Raw genomic sequence first — 25,842 nt, 5'->3', positions numbered from 1 at the left:
TGGACACGCACCTCCACTCTTTCCTATCCTGAGCTAATCTTCGCATTTCCGTAAAACTAGAACATACCACATCCTTAATTATTGGTCAACAGTAATCTAATCTAGGTCTACTTCTACTCCTCTTAACTCTTGTTTCTGGTTCTACTATGTCTCCGACTAGCCCTTCATGCATGGGAAGATGTCCTACCAACATATCTCTTATTGATTCTATTCTCATATTCTTTCTAAGTCCTCTTCATTTCTAACCTTCTCTATCCATGGTATCCTCATTATTCGTCTGTAACATCACATTTAGAACGCTTCTAACTTTTTCTTGTTTCCATGTTTCGCACCCGTACAGCGCCGCAGACATATACTTTTAACAATCTAACCATTCGCAAGCATAGAAGTAACTTCCTTTTATTGAAGGTTACTTGACCCTGCGCTATCTTCTGTTTTATAACTCCACTGCTCTTTCTATCCTGAGTTATCTGACTTCCTATATGTATACCGAAAATCAGACACTTCTTCTAATTTTTCGTCTCTTGACTGTATATTCGTGTATGATACAGCAGAATTATTTGAACAAAGCCCTTCTAAAGGCATTGATACCAAAGTATGACATTGTAACAGTAATTTTAACTATTATTGTTATTTCTTTTGCTAAATCTGCATACTTTTTTACAAAATTATATACCTACACGTCAATTTAATTTAATTCATAGGTACGCATTTGCTACCACTTAATTGTTCTAAATAACATTCTACTACTAAGTTAGATAACTGGATTAAATAAATTTTCATCATTGTATGCGTACCTACATTGTTATTTATATTTATTCAGAAAATTACATCGTAACATGTGGGTCACTGACAGAAGGAGTTCCCACTAACAATTTTCAAGAATTCTGTGTAGGTTGATATACATTAAAAGTGAAATCTGATTTAAAAGATGCAGAAATATGGGATTTTCAGCCTACATATTAGTGACGTACTTTACGGCGCCATATGAAATCAAAATTGGCATTTATTTGTAAAATAAATGTTTTTAATCCTAAAATAGTCATACAATACAATCACTATTACGTTAAATTGTATATATAACACTGTTAAAAATAATTGCAAATTTACAAACTATATTTAAACAATTTGTTGAAGAATATAACAATTTCAGTTATACTCAATTCAATTTATAATTAAATTTTCGTATAAATTTTAAAAAAATTGTAATTTAACAATTTTGTATTAATCAAGTATAAGTTGTCATTTTACAAACCCTAATTGCAGTCCATCCTATCAATTGTGTAGAGTTATTGAGAAATTTGTAATTTGTAGCAGTGATGACAAATTTCTACAAATGGCATTCAATACGATGTCTGGAGATATTTGTTGAACGCTTTTACAAATTTATTGTATTAGTGAAGTACAGAGATGTGATTTATTTGAAATATTTGCATTTACAATGCCTATTTTTATCTTGTATTTAAATACATTTTTGAGAAAAGCATTTTGTATTTTATTTAAAATACTTTTCCAAACCTATTATCACCGATCAAAAATTATATAAAATGATAAATGAAAGTTGCTCACATTGGCATATGAAGATATTAGAATCTTAGAAAAAGGCACAAACAGAAATTCCATGTATTCCCTCTAATTCTTTAACAAAAGAGAGCCCAAAAAATTTTAAACTGCTTGGAAATGGATAATCTAAAATATTGGATCGATATATTGTTTTCCGGATTCAATTTCATGGTCCATGGAATTTTGAAGTTCCAAATTGATTTCAGCACCTGCCAAATCACCACTTATCGTACCTTTAGCAAGTAATGTGGGTTGTTCTAGTTTAGGGAAATATAAGATTAGCTCAGGATAGGAAAGAGTGGAGGTGTATGTCCAACCAGTCCTAAGACTTACGACCTTATAATGATATGATGATGCTATATGTCTGAATATAATATGTACTTATGATTATACTACTTTTTTTATTTGAATTGTTTATCAAATATCTTTTTGACGAATGTAGCTCACAAAACAATGTTTTTAACGTTTTTCGTAATGTAATGCATTGTCACTATTTCAATTAATTATCGGCTATATCTAAAACAGAATAAAATATTCTCACAGGTGACTAAGTGTTCTTATGAAAAGTCACACAAACAAATACTATATCTGCAATCATATTGTAAATGTGAAAATATATATTATATACATAAATTTGTAAATAAATTGGTATGCAATGTACCGTAGATATTTTTATATAATATATAGAAATTTATACAATGTGACGCAATTAAATGGAACATCATTTATTACATATACCTATGTATTATCTACAACGAACAGAGCAAATAATGAAATTGCAAGACCATGATAACTCCGGTTAATAAAACAGCAACAAAACTGTTTTCATCGGATTTTTATCTTATCCTTCATCTTACTTATGTCGATATTGTACAGGGTTTCCCATTGTCGGCACTTTTGCAGGGTATCTCCCTTATTATTAAACATAGAGGATTGCGGATTTCGCGACAGTCTGCTACTTTGTGTGAAATTAAAGATAGCGTCAGCAGAAATTTTTATATCCCTTCTGGGTTTTGAGATACAGGGTGGAATTGAAAAGTACCACCTTTCAGGTATCAGGTATCTCTGTTATCTTGAAACCTATCGAAGATGTTAAAAGACATCCTTATAGAATTTTCTCCATAGAATCCAGTGTTTTGTTTGAAACAAAAAGCAAAACGTAACTTTTATAAATTCCACATGGCTCAACAAACCCCCATACCTACTAATGAATCATTTGGCAGACTCGTTATCTGGTCCTTATATAGGAAATTGATCGGCAGAAAATCACCATTTACAGTAGAATAAAGATTCGGGTCCCAGTCGCTGTCGCAGCACTACCACTGAGGATGTCAGCCGCAGTAGCCGACGAAACGTCTGGACAGAATAGTTCACTTAGACCACGGCCCTACAGCCCAAATCTTCATTCTACTATGGATTCCGGCCGTGAAAGCCTTTGTTCTTAAATCACCATTTAATTTTTGAAAGAACACAACAACGACGCTTTGAGATTAGGGTCTCGTGTTTCATTTTTGGAAGACACATAGTCTACAGAGTTTCGAAAGGAGGTCTCACAGAGAGCAAATAATGAAATTTCAAGGCCATGATAACTCCAGTTAAAAAAAGTACCGAGAAATCTAAGAAAGTTATTGCGGACCAGAGTTTTGAACTGAATTTTCCGGTGCTCCAAGGCAAAATGGATTGATACCTGCGGAGGTATAATATGACCCTCTCCATCCAAATTTTCTAATTTTGTAAGATTCTACTATGGGGTTTCAAACAAAATAAAATTTATAAAATGCAGCACCATTCTGCAGCAGAGCTTCGTGCGGCAAGTAACATATACGAAACTTATGTATGACGCTTTTGAACGCTATTAAAAGAATAACGAAAATGTGCAAATTGTGCATGCGGGAAAATGGCCGTCATTTTCAAAACCACTTCTAACTCTTTACATATTAAACTAATTTTTTAAGTAAGGTAGGTAATTACTATTTTGTTTTATGTAAAATTCGGTAGTTTTATCAGTTAAAATGTTGTAATAAATAATAAAATAAAAAGTAAAAAAGATCTTGTGAATAACGTTTAATAGTATTATAGTATTATAATTCTAGTGAAATAATAACTTACGTAGATTTTGTTTTTAATGAATTTTAGCGGGATTTGTGATGATGGATACAGGATACAAAATATACACGGAAATTTTAGAGACAAGTTTGATGAACAAATGCTTAAAAATAAAGTACTAAGCCTAACGCAATTTGTATTTAAAAAGGGGAGGAGGAAACAGTGAATGTAATTTATACATTAAAGAATAGGGTGCAGATGCAGTTACAAAAAAAAGAATTTTTTTTTAATGTTCGTGGACATAAAAATGACATATGATAAGGTAATAAGGAAGAAAATGGTAAATACGTTAATAAAAGGGGAAATAGAAGGGAGAATAGTAGAGAGGATAATAGAAATATACATAGAAACAGCAGCAGTAAGGGTGAAGGGTAAAAGGTTGGGAAAATTTTGGATGGACCGAGGAGTAAGGCAGGGACGTAAACTAAGTGTACATGAGTGATTTGGAGGATGATTTAAGTAAAATAAAGGAAGGAGGAATTGTAGTAGGGAGGAGAAAGATATGGAGTATTTCTATGTGGACGATATAGTTTTGATAGCGAATAATTTGGGAGGAAGGAAGGGGATGCTAGGAAGGCCAGAAAGGTTTTTATTAAGAAAAGGGTTGGAGTTAAACAGTGAAAAATCGAAGGTAATAAAGGTTGGGGAAAAGAGAGGATGGAGAGGAGGAGTAGAAGATAGGATTGTAAGGGAAGGGAAAGAGATACAAAAGGTGAGCAGGTATACTTACTTAGGATATGGCTATAGTGACAACAAGGATGAATTGCATATTACGAATCAAGTTGCTAAAGGGAGAGCAATGTTGGGAAAGTTGTGGGGTTTAGGTCAGACGTTGTGTAAGGAAGACTGGAGTAGAAGAATGATATTATTTAAGGTAATGGTGAGAAGCATAGTGTTCTATGGGGTAGAAATATGGGGATGAGAAGAAAAAAGACAGATAAAAGTACTGTACAAAAGATATATAAAATGAGTTTTGAATTTAGAAAGATATACGCCAGACTATGTAATAAGAAGTGAGACAAAATGTGGGAAAATATGGGAAAAACTAATAAAAAGACTAGTAAAATACGAGGAGAGAATAAGAAGACTGGAAGAAAGGGATATATGGAAGGAAATTTGGAGGAGGAAGGTAATGGAAATAGGAATTGTGTGATAACTAAAACAATTATGTCATAATCTTCAAAAATACTAGTAATTAGAAAAAACAATTATCACTAAGACAATGAGACAACAATAATGAATTGAATAAAAACATGTGGGTAATAGCATTTGTTATTTCTTTATAGATATTAGTTAATTTGGCATCTGACTTAGAATGCGAGTTGATGTATAAAATAAGTAGGATGCAGCTGCAATGCTTACAGCATAGTCATTGATTAAATTATTGGATCATACTAATTAGCCATTTTGGAGGACACCGATTCGGTTCCGGGTACGCCTGTCTTGGTTCAAGTTTTTCTGTGGTTTCCTTGGATTATCTTGGAAAATGTAGGGGTAATTCTATTACCTATTCCACAAGTAGTCTAACTGTAGTTTTTCATTTTGGCAGTTTATCAGTCTCTAACTTTTTGGCATCAAATTAAACCCTAAAGTTTCTAATTTTTCAAATTTTATTTTAGTCATTTTTGTGACAAATTCACGCTCCGCCACCATGTCATCTATGACTTTGGGATTTTATTATTAGATTAGACATACGAAAATTTATCCATTCCCATTCAAAATTAGTAAAGTCAGTCAATGGTCCATTTTCGCTAATCATTCTTGTCAGGGTTCAATCTATGAGGGGGCATAGGAGAAATAAAGCATGGCAAAATTGAGAGCGTTGGGCGGTTACAGACTGCTTATGGCGCGCTTATGATATCTAGGTGGTTTCGATAAATTTCTGATCAAAAACTTATCAAACATTCTTATGAATACGGTTTGGGTGCCTATCACGTATCCAACTGCATATTAGATTCAGTTAGGCACGCTAGTAGTCATATTATGGAGCTGCTGGGACTGAGGATGGCCTGTCCGTCCAGTTCTGACCATCCTCCAGTTCTTCGGCTCCTTTGGAGGTTATTCTTCAGCTGACGATAGTCATTCTTCGGGGCTAAAGGTCATTCTTCGGGGCCGAAGAATGACACACACACACATACACACATGCTCATGAAACATCCCTCACAACCCTTCCATCGTCGACATCGCTGTTTGTGTGCGGATGAAGGATGGTCAGAACTGGATGGACAGGTCACTGTCAGTCCAGGGACTCCATAATATGACTACTCACATTAATACCTTAGTAAGGCCTTGATTAACACTTGCAATACTTCAGTAATAGCAAATATAAATTAAATGGCACTATACTACCTGTACTTAGATATTATATAACGTTAGGTATTTTAAGTTAAAAAAGTTCACCTTTAATCGACCGAATAGTAAATATAACTAAACTACTAATATGCAAAAGCAGTTAAACAATAGATAAGAAGGAAGGGGCACATATTTTACCAAATTGAAATTAACCAAGTAGATGATTTTAGAGAATTTGTACAAACAAGAGGCAATAAACTAATAACCAACGACCGATAACAACAAGAATTTTCAATTAAATTCCACTTGTTGTTCTTAGCAGTTATAATCTTATGAATGGTACAAATATATATAATTTTAAGTTAAAAAGGTAAAAGATATTCATTTTGTACACAAAAATGAGAAATATTTACTAAAGCTTGATTGAAATATGTATTTTTTAATACCATTATTTCACACAATGTAAAATAAGTATATCCACAATATTTGGGTGATATTTCTAGTTATATCTTTTTTAACATAAAATTCCAACCATACTAATAAGCAGTCAAGCAGACAGAAAAATAGGGAAAGAAGGAACCAACTCTAATGTAATGATTTTTCACGATTTTTGAGTTGAGAATACAAGGAAATTCCTCGGAATTTTTTATTGATTTTACATTTCTGAACTAAGAACCCTTTGCGTTTCATTTATCTTTCACAAGAATTTTCCACCCATGTTGAGAAAAATAGGTATTTCCTATAGTTTGTATGTAATATCTTTTATTAAATGCGACGTTTTAGGGGTTCCCCAAATTGATTCGCTTGTCTAGGTATACAGGCTTCTTCAAACTGAATGGTACATTAAACGTAAAACCAAGCGTGTAAGAGATCTAAAAATTATTATTGAGGTTATTGAGGATGATCTTTTTGACTAAAATAATTTCACCTGTTAGTCGTTTCCGGTTATACCGGAAGTTGATGCCAACTTTGTTATTTTAAAGGAATGGTATATTTTTTAAGATGAATTCGTATGAAACACAAAATTTTAAAGAACTTTGATAACCAATTTATATGCCAACGATGAATAATTTCTAAGATAATTTAACTTATAGAAAAAAATCGCTACTACAACCCAAATTATAAAAAATCGTAACTTTCACAAAAAAAGACCTTTTTATAGTCATGGTCGTGTATTATGGCTAATGTTAAACCAAAATTGAGCTTCATAATTTATACTGGGCGTTAAGAAAAAAATCCAAAGTTTAGAAACTTCAAACACGAATAATTCGTTTTTTCAAACGGCTGCTACCATATTTTATTTTGTCGTTCGATTCCCCTTTTAATCCTCTTTCGATCCATGTAGATGTTCTATAGTGCTTAATTTGAAAATTATTTGCAATTCACATAAATAATTGCATGTTTAATTATTTACTGTATTATACAAGTCATCTCTGTAAAATTTATCCTATGTACTTATGTTTCTATAATAAATCGTTTGTACAATTGTATAAGGTAGCCGATGATTTCAGTTTTTTGCCGGCCTTTTATATCCGTATCTGATCCCTTCTTACAAAGCTATAAACAATCACGGAGTAATAAAATGAGTTCTTGGAGAAATATTAATATAATACATTAAAAGGATATTAAACAAACATAAAAGAGTAAAATAACTGGAAGATTATAAAATATAAAAATTAAATAGGTACACAGGGTGGATCTTAACACTATATGGAATTTACACGTAATTAATTAATTAATGCATTATTTTCTTACTTGAATGAAAATTCTATTAATATATTGATTCTATTGCTTAATTTTAATATTTTATTTCTTTAAAAGCATCATTTTGTATTTTTCGGATGTATTTACCATTTATTATGACTGAATTGTGGGTGCAATGTGTTGCCTATATCATGTATATTTATATGTACGTATAAGATAATAAGTCAATCTACAGAGAATTGCACAAACCTGTCTTAATTCTGACTCATCGTCAGTTGTTTCCTAACTAGACATCACAATAATATACAATTTACAGCGTTTATTAGTCTGATTTATTTAATTGTCGTTATCTCTTTAAGATCTCAATCTAAAAATATCTTACTTGTGTGTTGTTTAAAAATTTTAAACTTCAAACACGAAGCTAAACCACACACGTTTGCCAGTCGTAACAACCGCTTGACCATTGAAAAGTACTAATAATCCACATACATACATATATAGATAATATATATACACGTATAGTAGTCCGTTACGCCAAATTTAAATTGAACTACGTAAAATATATACTTGTTTTATGAATGGAAACTCATTTTTAACGGAGAACCGTATCCTATTCCAAATAACAACTCTCCTAATTTTAGGAGAAACTGAATTCCCTCCCCCCAATTTTTGCTGAATCTGCCCTTCTAACACAAATTTTCTCAGGATAATTGGAGAATGAAGAAGTGAAATTATTCATTCACTCCTTGGCAATTGAGATTGGTTTTGTTGCAGTGTTTTATAGTAAATACGCCACTTTATTGAATCGAGTATTTCTTATTATTATTACAATATATTTCAAGCAAATAAATTCACAAGGAGCACGTTTACGTACTAACGCAATAGCGTGGAGTCACTTAAAACTTACTCACGTTTACATCGCTCACGTTATCATTTCCCTAAAGCTAGAACAACCCATATCCTTCACTATTTCCGAACAGTAATCTAACCTAGGTTTACCTCTACCCCTCCTAACTTCCGTTTCTGCGTCTAATATGTCTCTGACTAACCTTTATGCCTGAGAAGGTGTCCTACTAACCTATCCCACCTATTTCTTTTTGACTTCGATACAGTCCTCTGTTGCCTTACTCTTCCTAGTACCTCTTCATTTCTAACCTTCTCTATCCACGGTGTCCTCATCTTTCACCTATAACACAACATTTGAAACGCTTCTAACCTTTTCATTTCCGCCGCACCCACTGTCCATGTTTCGCACCCGTACAAAGCGGTGTTCCAAACATACACTTTTAACAACCTTTCTCGAATTTCTAAATTAATCGTTCGCGAGAATAGAACTGCCTTCTTTTCATTGAAGGCGACTCAACCCTGGGCTATTCTCTGCTTTATATCCCCACTATTCCTTCCGTCTTGACTTAATCGGCCACTTCTAATTTTTCGTCTCCTATTCATTCATTATGTTCGCTCTTTCCCTACTTTTCCTTTCCTTGCATACCAGTATTTTTGTTTTACTTTACTTATTTTAATACAGTACTGTTTTGTCAATACCGCTTCCATTTTATTTAAAATTATCCATAACTCCTTGCCAGATGTTATATCATCTGGAAATCTAAGCATACTAATATTTTGCCCCTGTATATCTATCCCTAGTGTAGTCTTTAATGATGTTGAACGTACGAATGAGTCATTTAAAACTAACGTACCAACGCAGACGTCTACGGGATAAGTGCTCTTACGCAACACTAATAACTGTCTAATATAACAGGTCAATTGAAAAGTCCCCGGCCTAAAATAGTAAAACACATTTTTTTTGCAAAATTCGTTTTTTTTATTCAACATAATTCCCTTCAAGGGTGATACACTGATTATAGCGATCCTCCAACTTTTCGATACCATTTTTGTAGTACGATTTGTCCTTTGCTTCAAAATAGGCCTCAGTTTCGGCGATCACCTCTTCATTCGACGAAAATTTTTTCCCAACGAGCATTCTTTTGAGATCTGAGAACAGGAAGTAGTCGCTGGGGGCCAGATCTGGAGAATACGGTGGATGCGGAAGCAATTCGAAGCCCAATTCATGAATTTTTGCCATCGTTTTCACTGACTTGTGAGACGGTGCATTGTCTTGGTGAAGCAGGACTTTCTTTTTCTGCAAATGCGGTCGTTTCTCGGCGATTTCGTCCTTCAAACGGTCCAATAACGCTATGTAATAGTCGCTGTTGATGGTCCTTCCTTTTTCAAGGTAGTCAATGAAAATTATTCCACGCGCATCCCAAAATACAGACGCCATAACCTTGCCAGCCGACTGTTGCGTTTTTGCACGCTTTGGAGCGGGTTCATCGTGTGCAGTCCACTCCGATGACTGTCGATTGGACTTCGGAGTGAAATGATGGAGCCATGTTTCATCCATTGTCACATATCGACGCAAAAACTCGGGTTTATTACGCGTGATCATCTTCAAACACTGCTCTGAATCATCAACTCGTCGTTGTTTTTGGTCAAAAGTGAGCTCGCGCGGCACCCACTTTGCACAGAGCTTTCTCATACCCAAATATTCGTGAATGATGTGATGTATACGTTCCGTTGATATCTGTAGAGTGTCTGCTATTTCATTCAATTTCAATTTACGGTCATTCAAAATCATTTTGTGGATTTTTTTAATGTTTTCGTCCGTAACAGCCTCTTTTGGGCGTCCACTGCGTTCACCGTCTTCGGTGCTCATTTCACCACGTCTAAACTTAGCATACCAATCCTTGATGGTTGATTTTCCTGGGGCAGTGTCCGGAAATTCGTTATCAAGCCAAGTTTTTGCTTCAACTGTATTTTTTCCCTTCAAAAAGCAATATTTTATCAACACGCGAAATTCCTTTTTATCCATTTTTTTCACAATAACAAAAGTTGCTTCACTAAAAATGCTATAATTCACAAACTAATGATCCGACAGCCGTCAAATTTATAGACGCGTCTTTTGAAGGTTAGAACTAACTGAAAATCATATGGATTTAGTTCTGGTGCCGCCATCTATGTGTCAGGCCGGGGACTTTTCAATTGACCCTAGTATAAAGCGAAAACAAAAATTAGTATGTGCAAGTCATGTTCGGGACAAAAACCTTGATAACTTTAAGTTACTTTTCCAGTAAGAACATATAAAATTGATAAAGTGAAATATTTACTAGTTAATGTCGCCGTCCAACAGAAAGTAACGGCTCATCTGGAAAATCCTGAACAAAAAGCTAGTGAATTCGAAATAGTAAATCTTAAACTTTTCTATTACCCTTTTTATAATTTTTGTCACTTATGTAAATACAATAATGTGAATAATTAATTAAATGATATGATTATTTCAGATGCCGCTGCAGAGCTCGAAGATTTTATTCTAGAAGATGAATTAGTCATATCATTTCAAAATCTTAAGGCTCGGAAACGAACGAAGGCATCTGTTGAAACTTTGTTTGCAGCAGATTTTCCAGGATCTCGACAAAAACTAGTTCTCATGCTCGATCGCAGGCACAAAAGAGGTAAATTATTTTATATTTAAGACAATATTCAATGTATTTTTATAACAGGAAAAGAATAATTAATTTCAATGAATAGAAATACAAAACTTTTCTCTCCGTTTGTTTAGTTATTGTGGAAACAGTAGAAAATGGGAAGAATCGTGTTCAATACTTTACAATCGATTCATTAGAAGACAATACTCACATAAATTCTTTAATTTTTGTGGTTAATCAAAAGCAACCCGGAGCTCACATAACGTTGGTGCTTAACTGTCTTTCTTATGGAAAAATAGCAACCCCTAAAGCCATGAAAGACATGTATTTTTCAATGGATGATCCGTCAATACAAGTCGTAAGTATAGAAACCAACTTGGATTATTTTTACAAACTTTATGAATAAGATGAAATCGTTATGTTATATTGGATCGTTAGGCACATATTAATTGAATATAAAATTATAATTAAGTATAATTAACGTCATAAAATAGTCCGAAACTACCTCCAAAGAACGTCTTTGTGTAGGGGTGTATGAAACAGCGCGTGTTCAAACGCCGATGTACTGTTCGTTTCAAGAAGTTAGAGATATGCATCTTCCCCTTATTAGGATGCGCCGTAGCATAATTCCAAATTCAATCATATTTGTCTGCGTAGCTCATTTCCCCACCGATCATCGAGCGAGAATTAGACAAAAGTGTACAGTACTATTTGCAAAATTATTTAAATTGCCTCGTTAAATTTTAAGAATATGCTTTATTTAAAAGCATATTTAGACAAAAATAATAACAAGTGAATTAACTTAGCTTTCTACACACTTATAAAACCTTTGCTTTGTTTTCTATTGTTAATTTATATACATTTTTGTTAATTAACACAACTGCTAAACATTTTCGTCTAGTACTATACAGTTCTAGCCGATCTCCTAAGACTATTTCTGTCTTGCTCACGCCTAGTGTGTATTCTTTCTATCTTCGCGCAGATTTCTTCAAGGTCACAATTCTAACAAATTGAAATAGACTGTACAACGCTAGTGATGTGTAGGACCATGTGATGATTGCTACAAATAAAATTCGTCAAATCTCTGACGCTTTTGCGCGAATGAGAAAAAATTTTTGGTAGGCGTCTTGAAGCCTGAGCAAGTATTGTAGTGTACGTTTATTAATTGATGTTTTCGGACCCAATAACGCGGCGATAAGTAAGCGGTAGGTTGTTGTTTATATTTACATTAGTAGTTGGACAACCAGCATTGTTTAGTTTACATTCCACCTATGTGTAACTGCTGCTAGGTTCTCTAAGTATTCTTTCCACCTGTCTGCCTTTTCCTCATTTTCTATCAGAATGACCCCTACCTCGTTTCTTATATTATTAGTACTGTACCCTACTTCTCTAAAATTCCTTTTAATTATATTGTAAGCCTCATCCGTTTTACCTACTTCAAAATTTTTTTCTACTTCTTTACACCTCATATCAATCCACTATTCCTTAGCTGCTCTACAGAAATTATGACAACAGTACTATAATATTTATTCACATCTGGAGTGCCAGGAGTTGATCAGTAGTGTCAGTAATAATCAAGGATACCTATATTGAATTTGCTGTACTACAATATAGGTCATGTATTTACTTGATTAGTAATTTTATTAATTCATTGCTGACTAATGTAAATAGAATAAATTGAGTAATATTTTTTGTTCTTGATTAAAATATTTTTAAAGATATCAGCAATTACAGAATGTGACAAAACAAAAAATGATTAAAGGTGAAAGTGTTAGATTTTGAAACTTCAACTAAACGAACCCCGAATTCCACGTCAGTGAAGAGAGAGACTTTTCAATCTGAAGATCCAGAGGGGCAACTGATTCATATGAATTCACGACCCCAAAAGAGTTTTTTAGAAAATTGTTCTTTGATATATTTAACCAACTTATATCATCTCTAAAAAGTAGATTCGAAAATGATTCAGTCCATTTTCAAATGAACGATTTGCAGTGAGATATCTTAGACATATCCCTAATCAAAACGAAATTTTCACCTTTGACTTATAGCTCGGAAATAAAAAAAATAAGACCTTAGTTCTTGGACATATAAATCGATAGCCTTTATGGCATTTCATGCATCTTTTGTAGTTATTCTACCGTGCACAAAAATTGTGGAGCTTATTATTTTTTCGTACAGATTTCAACATTATCCTTAGAAATCCTGAGAAAATGTAACTATACTTTAAAAATCCTATGACAAATTTGGTTTTATGCTTAATGCACTTACTTAATTACTTAATTTTGATTTTTGTACATCCTAATGAAATCCATAAAAGTACATCTTTTTACGCGTTTTAATTTTTCAAGATCCACACGATTCTAAATTCATACGCACTTTTTATAAAACTATCCTGTAATCTATTATCAAAATTGTTCTGTTAACATTTCTCTAAGAAGAGTATGTATTTCAGCTTTTTCCGTTAAATAAATAAGACAATTCAAGTTAATTTGCAATTTACAGGAACATTTACCATGAAAATTACTCACCAGAACGATTTTAAAATATGCAGTTAGAACTATATGCAACTCAAACGACAATTTTATGCATTGTATTCGATTTATACGTAAAAATAAAACTTGTAACAACCATTTCTGAAAGTTGCCTTTCATCTTAGTCCTGTGTGAACAACGAAGAAAAGGTCTCAGAATGTATTGATTAATTTACTATAGAACAAGAAGCCATATTAAACAACAGTTCTACAAACAGAAAAGTTATATGTATACAGTTAAAATTCGATGGCTTCCGTCAATAAAACGCACGTTTTCAATAAAACGTACAAGAAGTGTTTATATTTGTTTGCCACTTATTTGTCATGTTTCGTAGGTATGACAATTATTGTAAAATTGGAAAATACTTCGTACATTTATTATGAGTATTATTAAATTTAAAATCATTTTACTGAATTTAATGTTCGATATACACCTTAAAATTCCGGAGCCCAAAAGCAACATTACAATGAGGAGGAAGGTTTCTAATACCTAGATTCTTATTGTTAAGAGCAAGAAAAGTTTCTCAATATTGTTACTTACAAGTATTGACATACATGATAATCAGTACATTGATACCCAACGTCTCTCGAGTCACTCGATGGTCGGCAACCTTTGTACTAGACGCCGAGGCTAATGAAGTATACCCTGAGTGAGAGCCAGTCAAACTCGGCTCTTTTGACTCTCGAGTGCTCCTTAGGTATAACCAAGGAGCTCCTTATTGCTCCTGCAAATGCGAGTGAGATGATTCTTTCCTTTTTTTATACCTTCCATTTCTTAGGTTAGTCCCCTCTTCCATAGCCGAACCCAATAGTATTGCGAACGTAGTCCGGTATGTTTAGGGTTGCCACCCGTATTTTATTATAAAGTATTGTACCCTATTTCGACTGTGCGTACGTTATATTAAGGTCTTAAGTAAACATCGTAATTTTGTAAGCGATTATTCGAAATTTAGAGTATTTTTACATCAGTAATATTGCACAATACAATATTTTTGAGAATGTTTCTATGTTTCTGAACGCTAGTTTCATTGACAATGCCATATTTATAGAACAACCTGATTTCCCAAATCGGTTCAAAGCAGTGTCACTTTTGCTGTCCGTTCCGGCCACCTCAGCATTTACAGAAAGAGTGTTCTCTGTTATGAACGCAAAGTGGCGGGACGACAGGAATAAAACTTCATTAAAACTAATTAAAAATGAACTTTTAGTTTACTTAAATCTTTGTTTGCCATGTTTAGAGGCTTTTTAATGTATTTAAGAGCGACAGCAATTTGTTACTGGCTGCTAGGTGTAACAAAAAATATGTTTTTAAAAACAAAAAGTAAAAATACTTTATTTTTGTGCTGAGTACTTTTTTTTGAACCTTTTAGTCAAGAAATACTTTATGTAAAGCCTGAAAAGGTGGCAACCTTAGGTATGCTACCCTTCAGCTGCCGGTCAATCATTATAAAATTTTCGTATTATTTAACTTGGGTTCGCTCGTCAACCGGATGAAGGGGTTTGATGTGGGAGTAGAAGGGAGAAGAAAAAGAGAAAGCAATATGATTCATTACTGCTTACTCTCTCGTACTCATTGAAGGGTATGGAGTGACCTGAGTGACATATATTTGCCGCCTAACAATAGAAGTTCCATAATTCTCGACATGTATGAAAACTGTTCGCGAGTATTCCAAGATAATGTAAATAAGCCTCTGGACGATAGCCGGAGTTAGTTATTTAATCAGGTTGCAATAGAGAATCATATGGTGTGTAAAACTAAAGCAGCATGGTTAAGGGACAAAAAGATTAGTAAAAAAACTAGACGAAGTCACAATCCGAAGCCGGCCCCGTCCGTGAACTGGCAATGTAGTTATAGGGAAATTACGCTAACAATTAAGCAGCTACTCTATAAAAATTGTAAACAGTGACGATTGTGAAACGATTAATGAAGTAGATATCAAAAACTTACTACTACGTTACTATACGTAATAATCTGTAGACGCCCATTGCGATAAGAATTAATTAAATAGCTCCTTTGTTTATGTCAGATATTATGTCGTACTATTTAAAGTACACCTCGACATGGTATTAAGAATACAAAAGAAAAAATAATTAACGTTATGTAAACTTTAAGAGGTAAAGTAATACCCTGTGAATAAGTAATAGTAACTTATATGTTACCGTAAATGTATGAAATCTAGGAAATGTATACAATTCCGAGGCTATTTAGGAAATCTATAAAATATCGTTTCAAAGATTTTTTAATACACACATATCCTAGGAAATTTCCTAGGAATTGCATGAAATTCCGATATTGTACTAGGAAATGTATAAAACTAATGCTTTGTATGAATAAAATGAATAAAGCATGTTAATAAACTGAGAATCAGAGTTATCTGTGTTTGCGCAGTTCGAGTGCAATCGCCTGATGTATATGCATTGGTGACGTTATTGCTTGGTTAGGTTAGATTTGGAGATGTATATGCATTAGTGACGTTACCGTATGGTTATTTAGGTAGATTTATGACAGCCTGGAGTTTCTTTAATGCCCGTACCCTGATATGTTGGAATGATCTCTTCGAAAAGATTGCTTCATTATAATCTCCGCGTCCAACATTATATTAACAATAACGTATTATTGCCTATTTAGTATTACCTGTAATACATTTCCAATTGTTATTTAGGAAATGTGCCTAATATAATGTAATGTTCGTGGGTTTAACAAAATTAATTTCTAAGACTGATAACGACGAAAACTATTTATTTACATTAATTATTAAAGAACTTAAAAACACTATTAAATTATTACTAAACTTAGGTTATGAATTATTCTATTTATTTTCACTACTGTTGATATATCACTATTCACTGCGCTATTTATTTCACTGTTAATTTATTTCTCGATTCACTTCTGCAACGGTCAATTTATTTCTTCTCCTTTCGGCGATCGTCTCTTCCTTTAAATACTCTTTTGTTTACTTTCTAGAACCTTCTATAAACATCCGGATAGTTTATTTTTTCTTTAAACTGTTTAACTGCTTCCCAGAACGCAGGTACGATACACACATTTACAAATACGGCTCACATGAAGAAAGGTGCCCGCGGCTAGTCGACGAATCGTTAAGCCGTTCACGCACACGTGTGCCCGATCGCACACAAACACACTCGTGCTCGCTACAATAATTTATTTCACACACTTCCGGACGAATTGTATACAACGACGAATTTCATACATTTCCGGTAACATATAATACACCGTCACAATATTGCATTCCTATTACGCAATATTCAATACTCTACGGCTTGTCATTGTTTACTCTCCCTCTTCTCCTTCTTCCTTCTTAAATTTACTAAACCGTTCAGGTTAAATCGAAATAGTATTAAAGGAAATTCTATAACACAGCGCAATAGAATTTGTCAAAACATTTAATATAACCGAAAAGCACTTTTTTCAATAATAGTCGGTACCTAACACTTATTTAGTTTTGTGGTTGGAAAAATAAACTTGAAATATACATATTTTTACAAAATTAACCCTTCTAAAATGCAATGTGTTCATAATTAGATAAAAATATAATTTTTACTAGGTATGATTCAAAATGATTATTAAAAATGCTCTGTGATATCCACTAATTGTAGATAGTACATGTAGAAGTAATTACTTACGTTACATTACTTTTCAGTACACAGAAAGAAAATACTTCGTTGGATTTGATAAAGGAGACAATTTACGAAACGTGTTCAGTCGAAACGAATGTCCCAGTTTAACGTTATCTAACGAATATAAACGATCACCACTTTACAATACATTTGAAGAAGACGATCCCAACATTCAATCAGATAGAGCAGACATACCGCTGGTCTCAGCTTTAGATGATGGTGAGTTACACATTTTATAAATTATATTTTTACTTAGCACAAGATGTGTCTAACAAATTATGCAATACATTAAGTACGCCTAACACAGAAATCACACATTTCTTCAGTGCCGGTTTTAGCACTACCAGCGCCCTGGGCGAGATTTCTACGGCGCCATTCTACCATTGAAACCCATACGAAAAAAAGGGTATAATAAAATAACCATTTATTAAGAAAACTAATAATATTTTACTGTTCTAGCCTTTCTATCGGCAAACTCTTTTATTAAGACATGAAAGTCTATGTTTTCCGCAATTTCATTTTCGAATGACAAAGTTGCTAAGTTTGTCAATCAAAATTGAGATATTGTCGATCGCAGATAGGTTTTTATCAGCTGAAGCATAGAAAAACTCCTTTCCCCAATAGCCACAGTTACGAGTTTAGGTAGTCATCAATATTCGCAATGCTATTCATACATTTGGATACAGCTCTTTAAGTTGTGATCTTTGATATGATTTAAAATAAAGACAGAAATAATCACATTCTGATCAGGCAAAACTTCTTTGATATGATTTAAAATAAAGACAGAAATAATCACATTCTGATCAGGCAAAACTGATGAGTTCTTCGCACAACATACAACTATCTACCTATATCTGATTTAGAATCTACAGTTAATTTCAATTGGAGATCAGATCACTACAGGGTTTGAGATCTGGTTTTTCCGGAATCTTTTTTATATTGTACTAAAATGGTCAAGATTCCGAGTATTCATTTAACTGTTCAAATCCTTCATTGAGTGAATTTATGGTAGTGTCCAAAAGACAGTTTAAAAATTATTGCGTCACAGCTAAAGTAAAGACAATACAGAATATCGTATTTAGGAACTGAAATGTAACGCCAAAAGCAAACATGTACTTATAAACAGTTTTTCATATTTTTATTTCATTACGCGCTAGCAAAAGTTTAAACTAACATTCGCAAAAAGTTAGATACCTAGATACACGTTTATCACCAGTTGAACTCGCACTTGTTTCTTTTTTATTTACAATAGAACTTTCTTTTCAGGTGCAATTCTAAACGCCTTAAACAATCTAATAAAAGCGGTCAACAAACTCTCTGGAGACGTTCAGAATCAGCAAAACGTGATCGATCATCTGCGCCGGCTTATTGAAGAGTGCGAATTGTGTAAACAGCCAAAACCTATTCAAATACAAGCCACTTGTGCAACTCATCCGCCAGACTGCTTCCCAGGAGTTCGTTGTCATGATACTCCAGAAGGCCCTAGGTGTGGATCGTGTCCCAGGGGATATATTGGTAATGGCTACGAATGCACTCCAGGGCGAACTTGCAGGTAAATTAGATAATGTAACTTTTAAACTTATATACGTGGATAGGCAAACAAGTATACAAAATTATATAGAAAATACTCATCAATTAAATATTACTTTCTGAAATAGCTTTTATAAATTTTATTTAATTTACGCAATGATATTGAACTTGCAAACCGCCTTTAATACATTGTTTTAAGTTTTACAACTTACTTGGACTAATTTCAATAAAACTTATCAAGATATCCTATTTTAATATCAAGTTATAGAAATTTTCATACGCGATGACCTTAATCTGAACGACCACAACTATGCGAAGTCCCTTGTCGTTTGGTCTTCTGTTTTCCATTTAACTATGCCGATCCATCTATGGTGGCTCAAACACTCCACATCCAGGATATTCTAATTCGCTCTTATATTCTCGAGTAGGTCAATCACCCAGGTGTGCTCCGCTATGGAAGTGTGGCACGGCATTTTAAAAAAAATAGAACTCGACCCACAGTTTATTCTCGCGATGAATTCCTCCGCCAGAGTCCCCTTGGCATCTGTGATAAATCTCCTCCTACCACAACTGGCCTACAGGCATAGACGGTAGCCTTCTGAAGCCTAATCATTGACATTTAAAATTCCGACAATTTCCTATTCGGGGCAAAGTACACCGACACAGTTCTTGTTACTCCCAAATACGCTCCTAGTTAATTCATATTCTTGTTTATAATGAGCGTGCATGGGAGATTCCCAGCCTTAGACATGGTCCCAGCCCATTCTGAGTAAAGGCTCTGCAGTAAATTTATGCTCCACTGTTCATTTATGATCAACATGGCATTACGGAATCAAGGCATCTCCTGTAGGTCCTCCGTCAGGCCTTAGATCCTCCAAAGTTCACTTTACCTATCTCCTCCACAACTATACTTTCGTCAATATCCCTGACATTCAGGAATATCACCTGCTTATCTTGCTTTTCTCTTGACAGCCCGGTCGCTACCGAGGATCCTTCCCATCTCCTTAGCCTGGCTAACCCTCACTCCTGGTCTCCTCTACATGGTGGTGAGGGCAATGCAGCATGTCACGGCTTTTCTAAATCCAACTACTTCCGCGATCGCCTTGGTTACATTAACCTCGCTGTGGTGAACTTCTTCCTCCTAGTCTCTCAGAGCTTCAAGTGTGTGTCCGGTCTCTCCTATCATTACGTCAATCCCCCCTACCACTACCCACTGATCATTCCTCCTCGTCGTCCACGATATTGAAATCTTGGTAGTTCTTGCAGGTTCATTCAGTATTTTATTAATCTTCTCCGTAAGGCATTACGAATACCTTCGTTGTCCACCTGTAACCCTTTTAAACTGTCTAAGTCGCTTACCTGCAGTTCCGACTATATCCCTCGTTCTTTGGTTTCGTGAGAGTCACTCTTCCAATTGTTACTTCGATAACCGGTATGTAGTCGAACTCTTTTGTAATTTTGAATAGATACAATCCAGGTCGTGAGCTTTATCTTGCCAAAACTTATCCAAAATGTTGACGAGTCAAGAAAGCTCCAATATTAAAAATAATCTCTCAGACAACGGGGTTCTCCTTCCACTTCGGGCAAGCTTCTACTGAGTCCTTATAATCAATTGGTTACCGGCCCTTTCTTCCTTTTAGTAACAGCTGTAACATCACCCACTATTCTCAGTGCGCCTTTCGGCAACGGTTCAACTTCTTTACTACCATATAGTAATAATAACAGCAGGCGAATCAGCTATGAAAATATTATCGTCATCCAAGTTGTCTTTTGTTGTCTTTTTGTCTCCTTAGTAGTATAACCAAATTTGGCCGAGTTACCCCTTCATTCTCACTAACACTACCACCTTAGCTTACTTTTCCTGTATGCACTAACTGAAAAAGAAACTTTGGAGTTTGGACAAGTAGAACCTAACCTAACCTAATACAACACTAACATATCCTAACCTATTTCGGAATTTAACTAAGTAGAACACTTGAACAACAACTGGTAGACGTGAGGATTAATTAACCAAACTTATGAGCGACGTAGCTTCGACCTTTGGTTATAACATACACGTATGCACTATTCTTACCTTTTAGGATTGTTTAACCAAATGGTAAATTAAAACACCCACGTTTCATTGTCTGGATTTATTTAGGTCTCGTTGTAAGAGCCAAAGAAAATACAATCAGTTATAAGCTTGGTTAACCCCATTTTGTCCTCTAAAATTCACCATTCTGAAGACAAACTCACAAAACCCTGGGAAAATGATAATAAAAAAGCAGTCGCACTTCATCAAACTACTATTGACGTTTACCCCAATCACTCATCATTAAAACCAAAACTCTGCAGTATTCAACCATTTAAGTAAAAATTAAAAAAGTAGGGAAATTTGCCAACAAACGTAAATGCCAGAGGTCACATTGAGATTACTCTACGTAATACCTGTCCCTAAATTATTCAACTGTTCTTAGTTGTGAGGTCAAAAGTGTGTAGTCCCCTTTGAAAAAACAATTATGACCTTGAAATGATCTTTAAGTAATCGTGAAGGTCAAATCAAAACCACCAAGGAATAGCCAGGTCAAAAACATGTTTCTTAAACATGCACTCCTAGCCAGTTATTCTGCTATTCCTACTCTTCTAACACCTGCTACTTTTCTTTAATCTTTCATCTCTTATTCTTTTTTTATGTTAAAATTAAATTAAATTGAAGTCAGTTTTATTACTTTATGATACTTTCGAATAATCTGTATCATTTTTCAAATATTGTTTTCGAACTTTTCTTTTTCGTCTATCTCAATATTACAAACAGTCGATTTCAAAATTTTGTCTCTCGTCTCTATTCTCAGGAATGTTTCCCCTGATCTTAACTTGAATTTCTCAGTTTTACTGGCAACACAACGAAAACGGACTTTAGGTTTTCAACCAAAATATCTAAAAGAAGTTTTGAATGTAGATGCTATAGAAATGAAACTTGTAGAATTACAACTAACAGAAAATACTTGATGTGGTCACGGACAATTCCTTAAAAAAAAGTGGAAATCAATTTTTTTAAACCCGTTTTTTTTTGTACATCTATAGCCATATGTCGAAAACAAATTGAGCTGTCGACTTCGACCTTTTCTTTTGTTATAAAGCAAGCATACATATGTACAGGGTAGGCAAATTTCAACGTTTGTATAGGACAACTCTCTTTTTATAAGGCAAATTTACTGGTGGTTTGAAAAACTTTCTATCTTTTTTTTTCCCAATTATAAACAAAACTTGAAAATTTCGAGTTTTGTCTACATATCGTGGTTGTTTATAAAACAACTTTTACGTTCTTCTAGCATTTTTTTACATGGAATACAGTGGTGCTGGAAAAATTATAAAAAAATCATCCCGTTTCGAGTTACAACATAAACTTGAATTTTTTTAAATAGGAATCATAATTGGCCATGCTTTAGTTAAAAGGATAATATTTCCCTCTTTTCAAATATATTTAATATGTGGGGTCTGATTCAATTGGTAAGCATTTAATTACGAAAATAATCTTTTCGTAATTTACTCTTTGCATTTTTAGACTGGTTTTTAATCTGTCATCTACACATATGATAGTGATCACCCACTGCTTATTTTGAACTGCGTAGTGTTAATGTTTATTTTCATAATTAACTCCTGCAAAACGGTTTTTATATATCAAGTTTATGTTATAACTCGAAAGAGGATTAATTTTTCCAGTACCACTGCATTCTATATAAAAAAGTGCATGCGAAACCTAAAAGTTATTTTTTTCTAACGTAACAAATGACCAAGATATTGGCATGTAGGCAAAACTCGAAATTTTTAACTTTCGTTTTATAACTCGAAAACAAAAGACGAAAGCAAGTTTTTGAAACCACCAATAAATTTGTCTCAAAAAAAAAAAATCGAGGAGTCTGCATCTGTGGCGCTAAAAGACCGTCACTTAAAAACGCGTAGGAGTATTATTCATTATTACTGGTCGCATTATTGTTAATCACAATTTAGAGTTTAAAAAAGCAATTTATTTTTGCCATTGACGCACTTGAAACGAGGGTAGCAAACAGGTATTAAGCATTGTATATGACGTAGGTAGAACAAAAATATCAATTATCTAAAATCTCAGGAAAAAAAAAACAATTATGAGGTTTTATGAAACCAAGATGTAAGTGAAACTTTTCGGTTTGTAGGCATTTAACTGTAAATTTTCGGAAAATTATTCGATACAGGGTATTAAAATTAATATCGCTTTCTTAATCTTATCTTAATGATTGGAAAATGGGAAGGATAATGGAAAATCAATAGTATACAAGATAAATTTTAATTTCAATCTACGTATGAGAACACGGAATACATAATAAATACAATCATTCGGGTGATAGACGCATGTTAAAAACGGAGAATAATATTTATTTAAATCATTGAGTCATTGAATCATTTTGAACTTCAGTTATTCTATCAATAATTTCATCTTAGAGTTTCACAGTCTATAAATGTAATTGTCATGCACTTGCACGAATGAGTGAGAATATAAACCGCTACACGCTTAACTCATGCGAGCAATGGGCGCCGCCATCTTGGCCTTGGCTGCTCTTCCGAGCGCCTTTCAGTTTTACTCCTACTCTGCGGCCGGCTGTAATGCGACATGCGATAAATGGACGAAAAAATTTGAAGCGATGTAATAAAAGTTTCACTTTAATAAGGAATAGAATTTGTAACAAAATGGGGAAAGTTGTGGGGAAAAAAATCTTTTATGACTTGCTGCTTGTTTTGCCTTCTGTGAAATGTAATAGCTTTGGCAGGACCTATCATACTTAGCATCATGCGCAAATGAATCGTCTTAACAGGAAAAGTATATCAATATCGTTCCTCTTTTTGTTCGCATTTATAATTTTTTCGTACGTGTATTTTTCTGTCCCTACAAAAAATGGATTTAACCTTATGTCAGTAACTACCTGTTACTATGATTCTCAAAAATAAAAATATTTTTTACTTAACGCCGGTAGCGTAATTCGCTTTAGAGATATAGCAATATAGGCTATTGTCTTTGTTTAAAAAATGAGGGTTAAATGTAACTAAAACATTAAAGAGTTTTTATTGTTGTCTATGTTCAATTAACCTTATAATACGACAAAATCGTAGTGTGCTACTATTTAAAGAGGTACCTACGTTTTTAAGAGGTAAATAAAAAAGTTCACTTTTCACATTTTTGAGTTTTGCTAGAAAAGAGTTACCTATAGTGATAGGGATATATCTACACTATTTGTAGTTTTTTGATTTACAAGAAATTATTTAAAATCTTGAAAATATTGTTTCAGCGAGAATCCTTGTTTCCCGGGAGTGCGTTGTCGGGATATAGAATCTCCACCAGGATATCAGTGTGGTCAGTGTCCATCTGGATACGAGGGCGATGGCGAACATTGCGACAGAAGATCAGGATGCCAATACGAACCATGTCATCCTGGTAAGTTTTAAACCAAAGTAGGATTATGGCAGACAGCACATCGTGCGATTTTGGCAACCGGTGCACCCAAACGTAAGATCACGAAATTTGTAGCAAATGGAAAATATTTGTCGTATGTACATAATCTATTACTAATTTCTCCTGAATAGACCATCTGTTAACTTACATGTTGAGAAATTCTGTTTTCTTGAAACTTGCTGGAAAAACAAATACGTATTTTTTACACTACATTGGGCACGAAGCAGGAACAAATTTCTTAACAGTGAGGAAACCGTAACAAAATGTAGTACTTACCTATTTCCGCTACTTATAACATTTTACTCCAAACTAACACTGTTTTGTTTAACGTAGGTACCATAAAATACCGTAGGCCAGGTTACTTAACCTTATTTTATATTACAGGGTGCTTTTTAAGAATTTGTTAAATGGGTATTGCAAGTCTCGTCCGAAACTTTGTCAGCATTGTTGTTAGCAATGAATAACATGTACTAATCTTTTATTTTTTTTTTAAATACACTGTTCTAAAACCTCGTTGTTTTATTCTGCCCCTTCCTTCTTTTGTAGCAGCAATTGTAAATCGATAGTTTATTCTACGGTGCTGCAGGTTTTCATTGTTTCGTTTGTCCTTCCTTTTTTTTATTCTCCAGCACACATTTGCCTGTAGTGTACCAAATTAACTAATTTGACCGGTTTAATATTTAAATTAACGTTGATTGAAGGAAATTTGTAATTAGTTACGGAATTATTTTAAGTGGCATTAAATCATTAATCAGGTTGATGCTCTTATTCCCCTTTATTAGAAAATTAGCTTGAACACAGTTTTGGACTAGACGGCAATTTCCGTCGTTAGTTAAATTTGATAGATTATAATTCAATGTGCTGACCCTGCTCTTTATTATAGGGCAGAGATGTATAGAAATATCAGCTCCGCCATATTATAAATGCGAAGGATGTCCACCGGGTTTTACAGGAAACGGAGAACAATGTAGAGATCTAGATGAGGTAAGTAAAATTAAAATATTAATTCTCATTTAACAATGACTACCCATATAACTTAAGGAAGCTGACACTTGTAATGGTCCAATGTATATTTTTCTCTTTTTGTGTCGATGTTTCGTGAGCTTTATAGTTCACTTCTCCACGGCAGATCTTCACCTGATATGACTGAAACCCAAAGGTTCCGTAAAAAAAAAGATTAAAATCAAGAAAACGCTTTTAACTATTTCAATTAATTTGATTGAATACTCTAAGTACATACATTTCGACTTTCTTAGTCTTTTCAAAAGCAATTCATTTACTAAAGGAGAAGCGTAATAGGTCCGTATTTACGCATTCGATATGGAATGTATACGAGGGTGGATTGATAAGTTTCCGGCCTAACCAAGAGATGACGCCACTAGGCCTACCTTGAGGTGACATTCTATAGTACCATCCTTGGATAGCTTGTAGCTATAGTTTCAGCCCGATCTCCTTGCTAGTGTAGGTTTGACAGCACGCTGAACAAGACGCCTCTGTGGTTTTCGTAAAAATGGAAAAGCAGGAAAATC

At 34.0% G+C, this 25,842-nt stretch overlaps 2 protein-coding genes across 4 annotated transcripts in view; one reads left to right on the top strand and one right to left on the bottom strand.

Annotated features, from left to right (window-relative positions):
- The window catches only part of LOC108741959, a 55,009-nt gene extending 41,246 nt beyond the window's left edge, over nucleotides 1-13,763 (bottom strand). The window contains exon 1 of one of the 3 annotated variants that reach the window (XM_018476940.2): nucleotides 13,679-13,763. The gene's annotated coding sequence lies outside the window, so the exon portion shown is untranslated. Of the gene's footprint in view, nucleotides 1-7,914; nucleotides 7,949-8,047; nucleotides 8,122-13,678 lie in introns of those variants that run through there. The other 2 variants (XM_025976141.1, XM_025976142.1) reach the window with 2 other exon arrangements.
- The window catches only part of LOC108741963 (cartilage oligomeric matrix protein), an 84,494-nt gene that overhangs the window by 26,968 nt on the left and 31,684 nt on the right, over nucleotides 1-25,842 (top strand). The window contains exons 2-7 of the mRNA XM_025976140.1: nucleotides 11,007-11,177; nucleotides 11,285-11,508; nucleotides 17,343-17,538; nucleotides 18,586-18,871; nucleotides 24,150-24,295; nucleotides 25,197-25,297. Of these exons, the coding sequence (XP_025831925.1) occupies nucleotides 11,007-11,177; nucleotides 11,285-11,508; nucleotides 17,343-17,538; nucleotides 18,586-18,871; nucleotides 24,150-24,295; nucleotides 25,197-25,297 (1,124 nt within the window). The remainder of the gene's footprint in view (nucleotides 1-11,006; nucleotides 11,178-11,284; nucleotides 11,509-17,342; nucleotides 17,539-18,585; nucleotides 18,872-24,149; nucleotides 24,296-25,196; nucleotides 25,298-25,842) is intronic.

This window comes from Agrilus planipennis, unplaced genomic scaffold (genome assembly GCF_000699045.2).
Source record: "Agrilus planipennis isolate EAB-ADULT unplaced genomic scaffold, Apla_2.0 scaffold295, whole genome shotgun sequence".
Classification (NCBI taxonomy): Eukaryota; Metazoa; Arthropoda; class Insecta; order Coleoptera; family Buprestidae; genus Agrilus; species Agrilus planipennis.
This window is presented reverse-complemented; position numbering and strand designations above follow the sequence as displayed.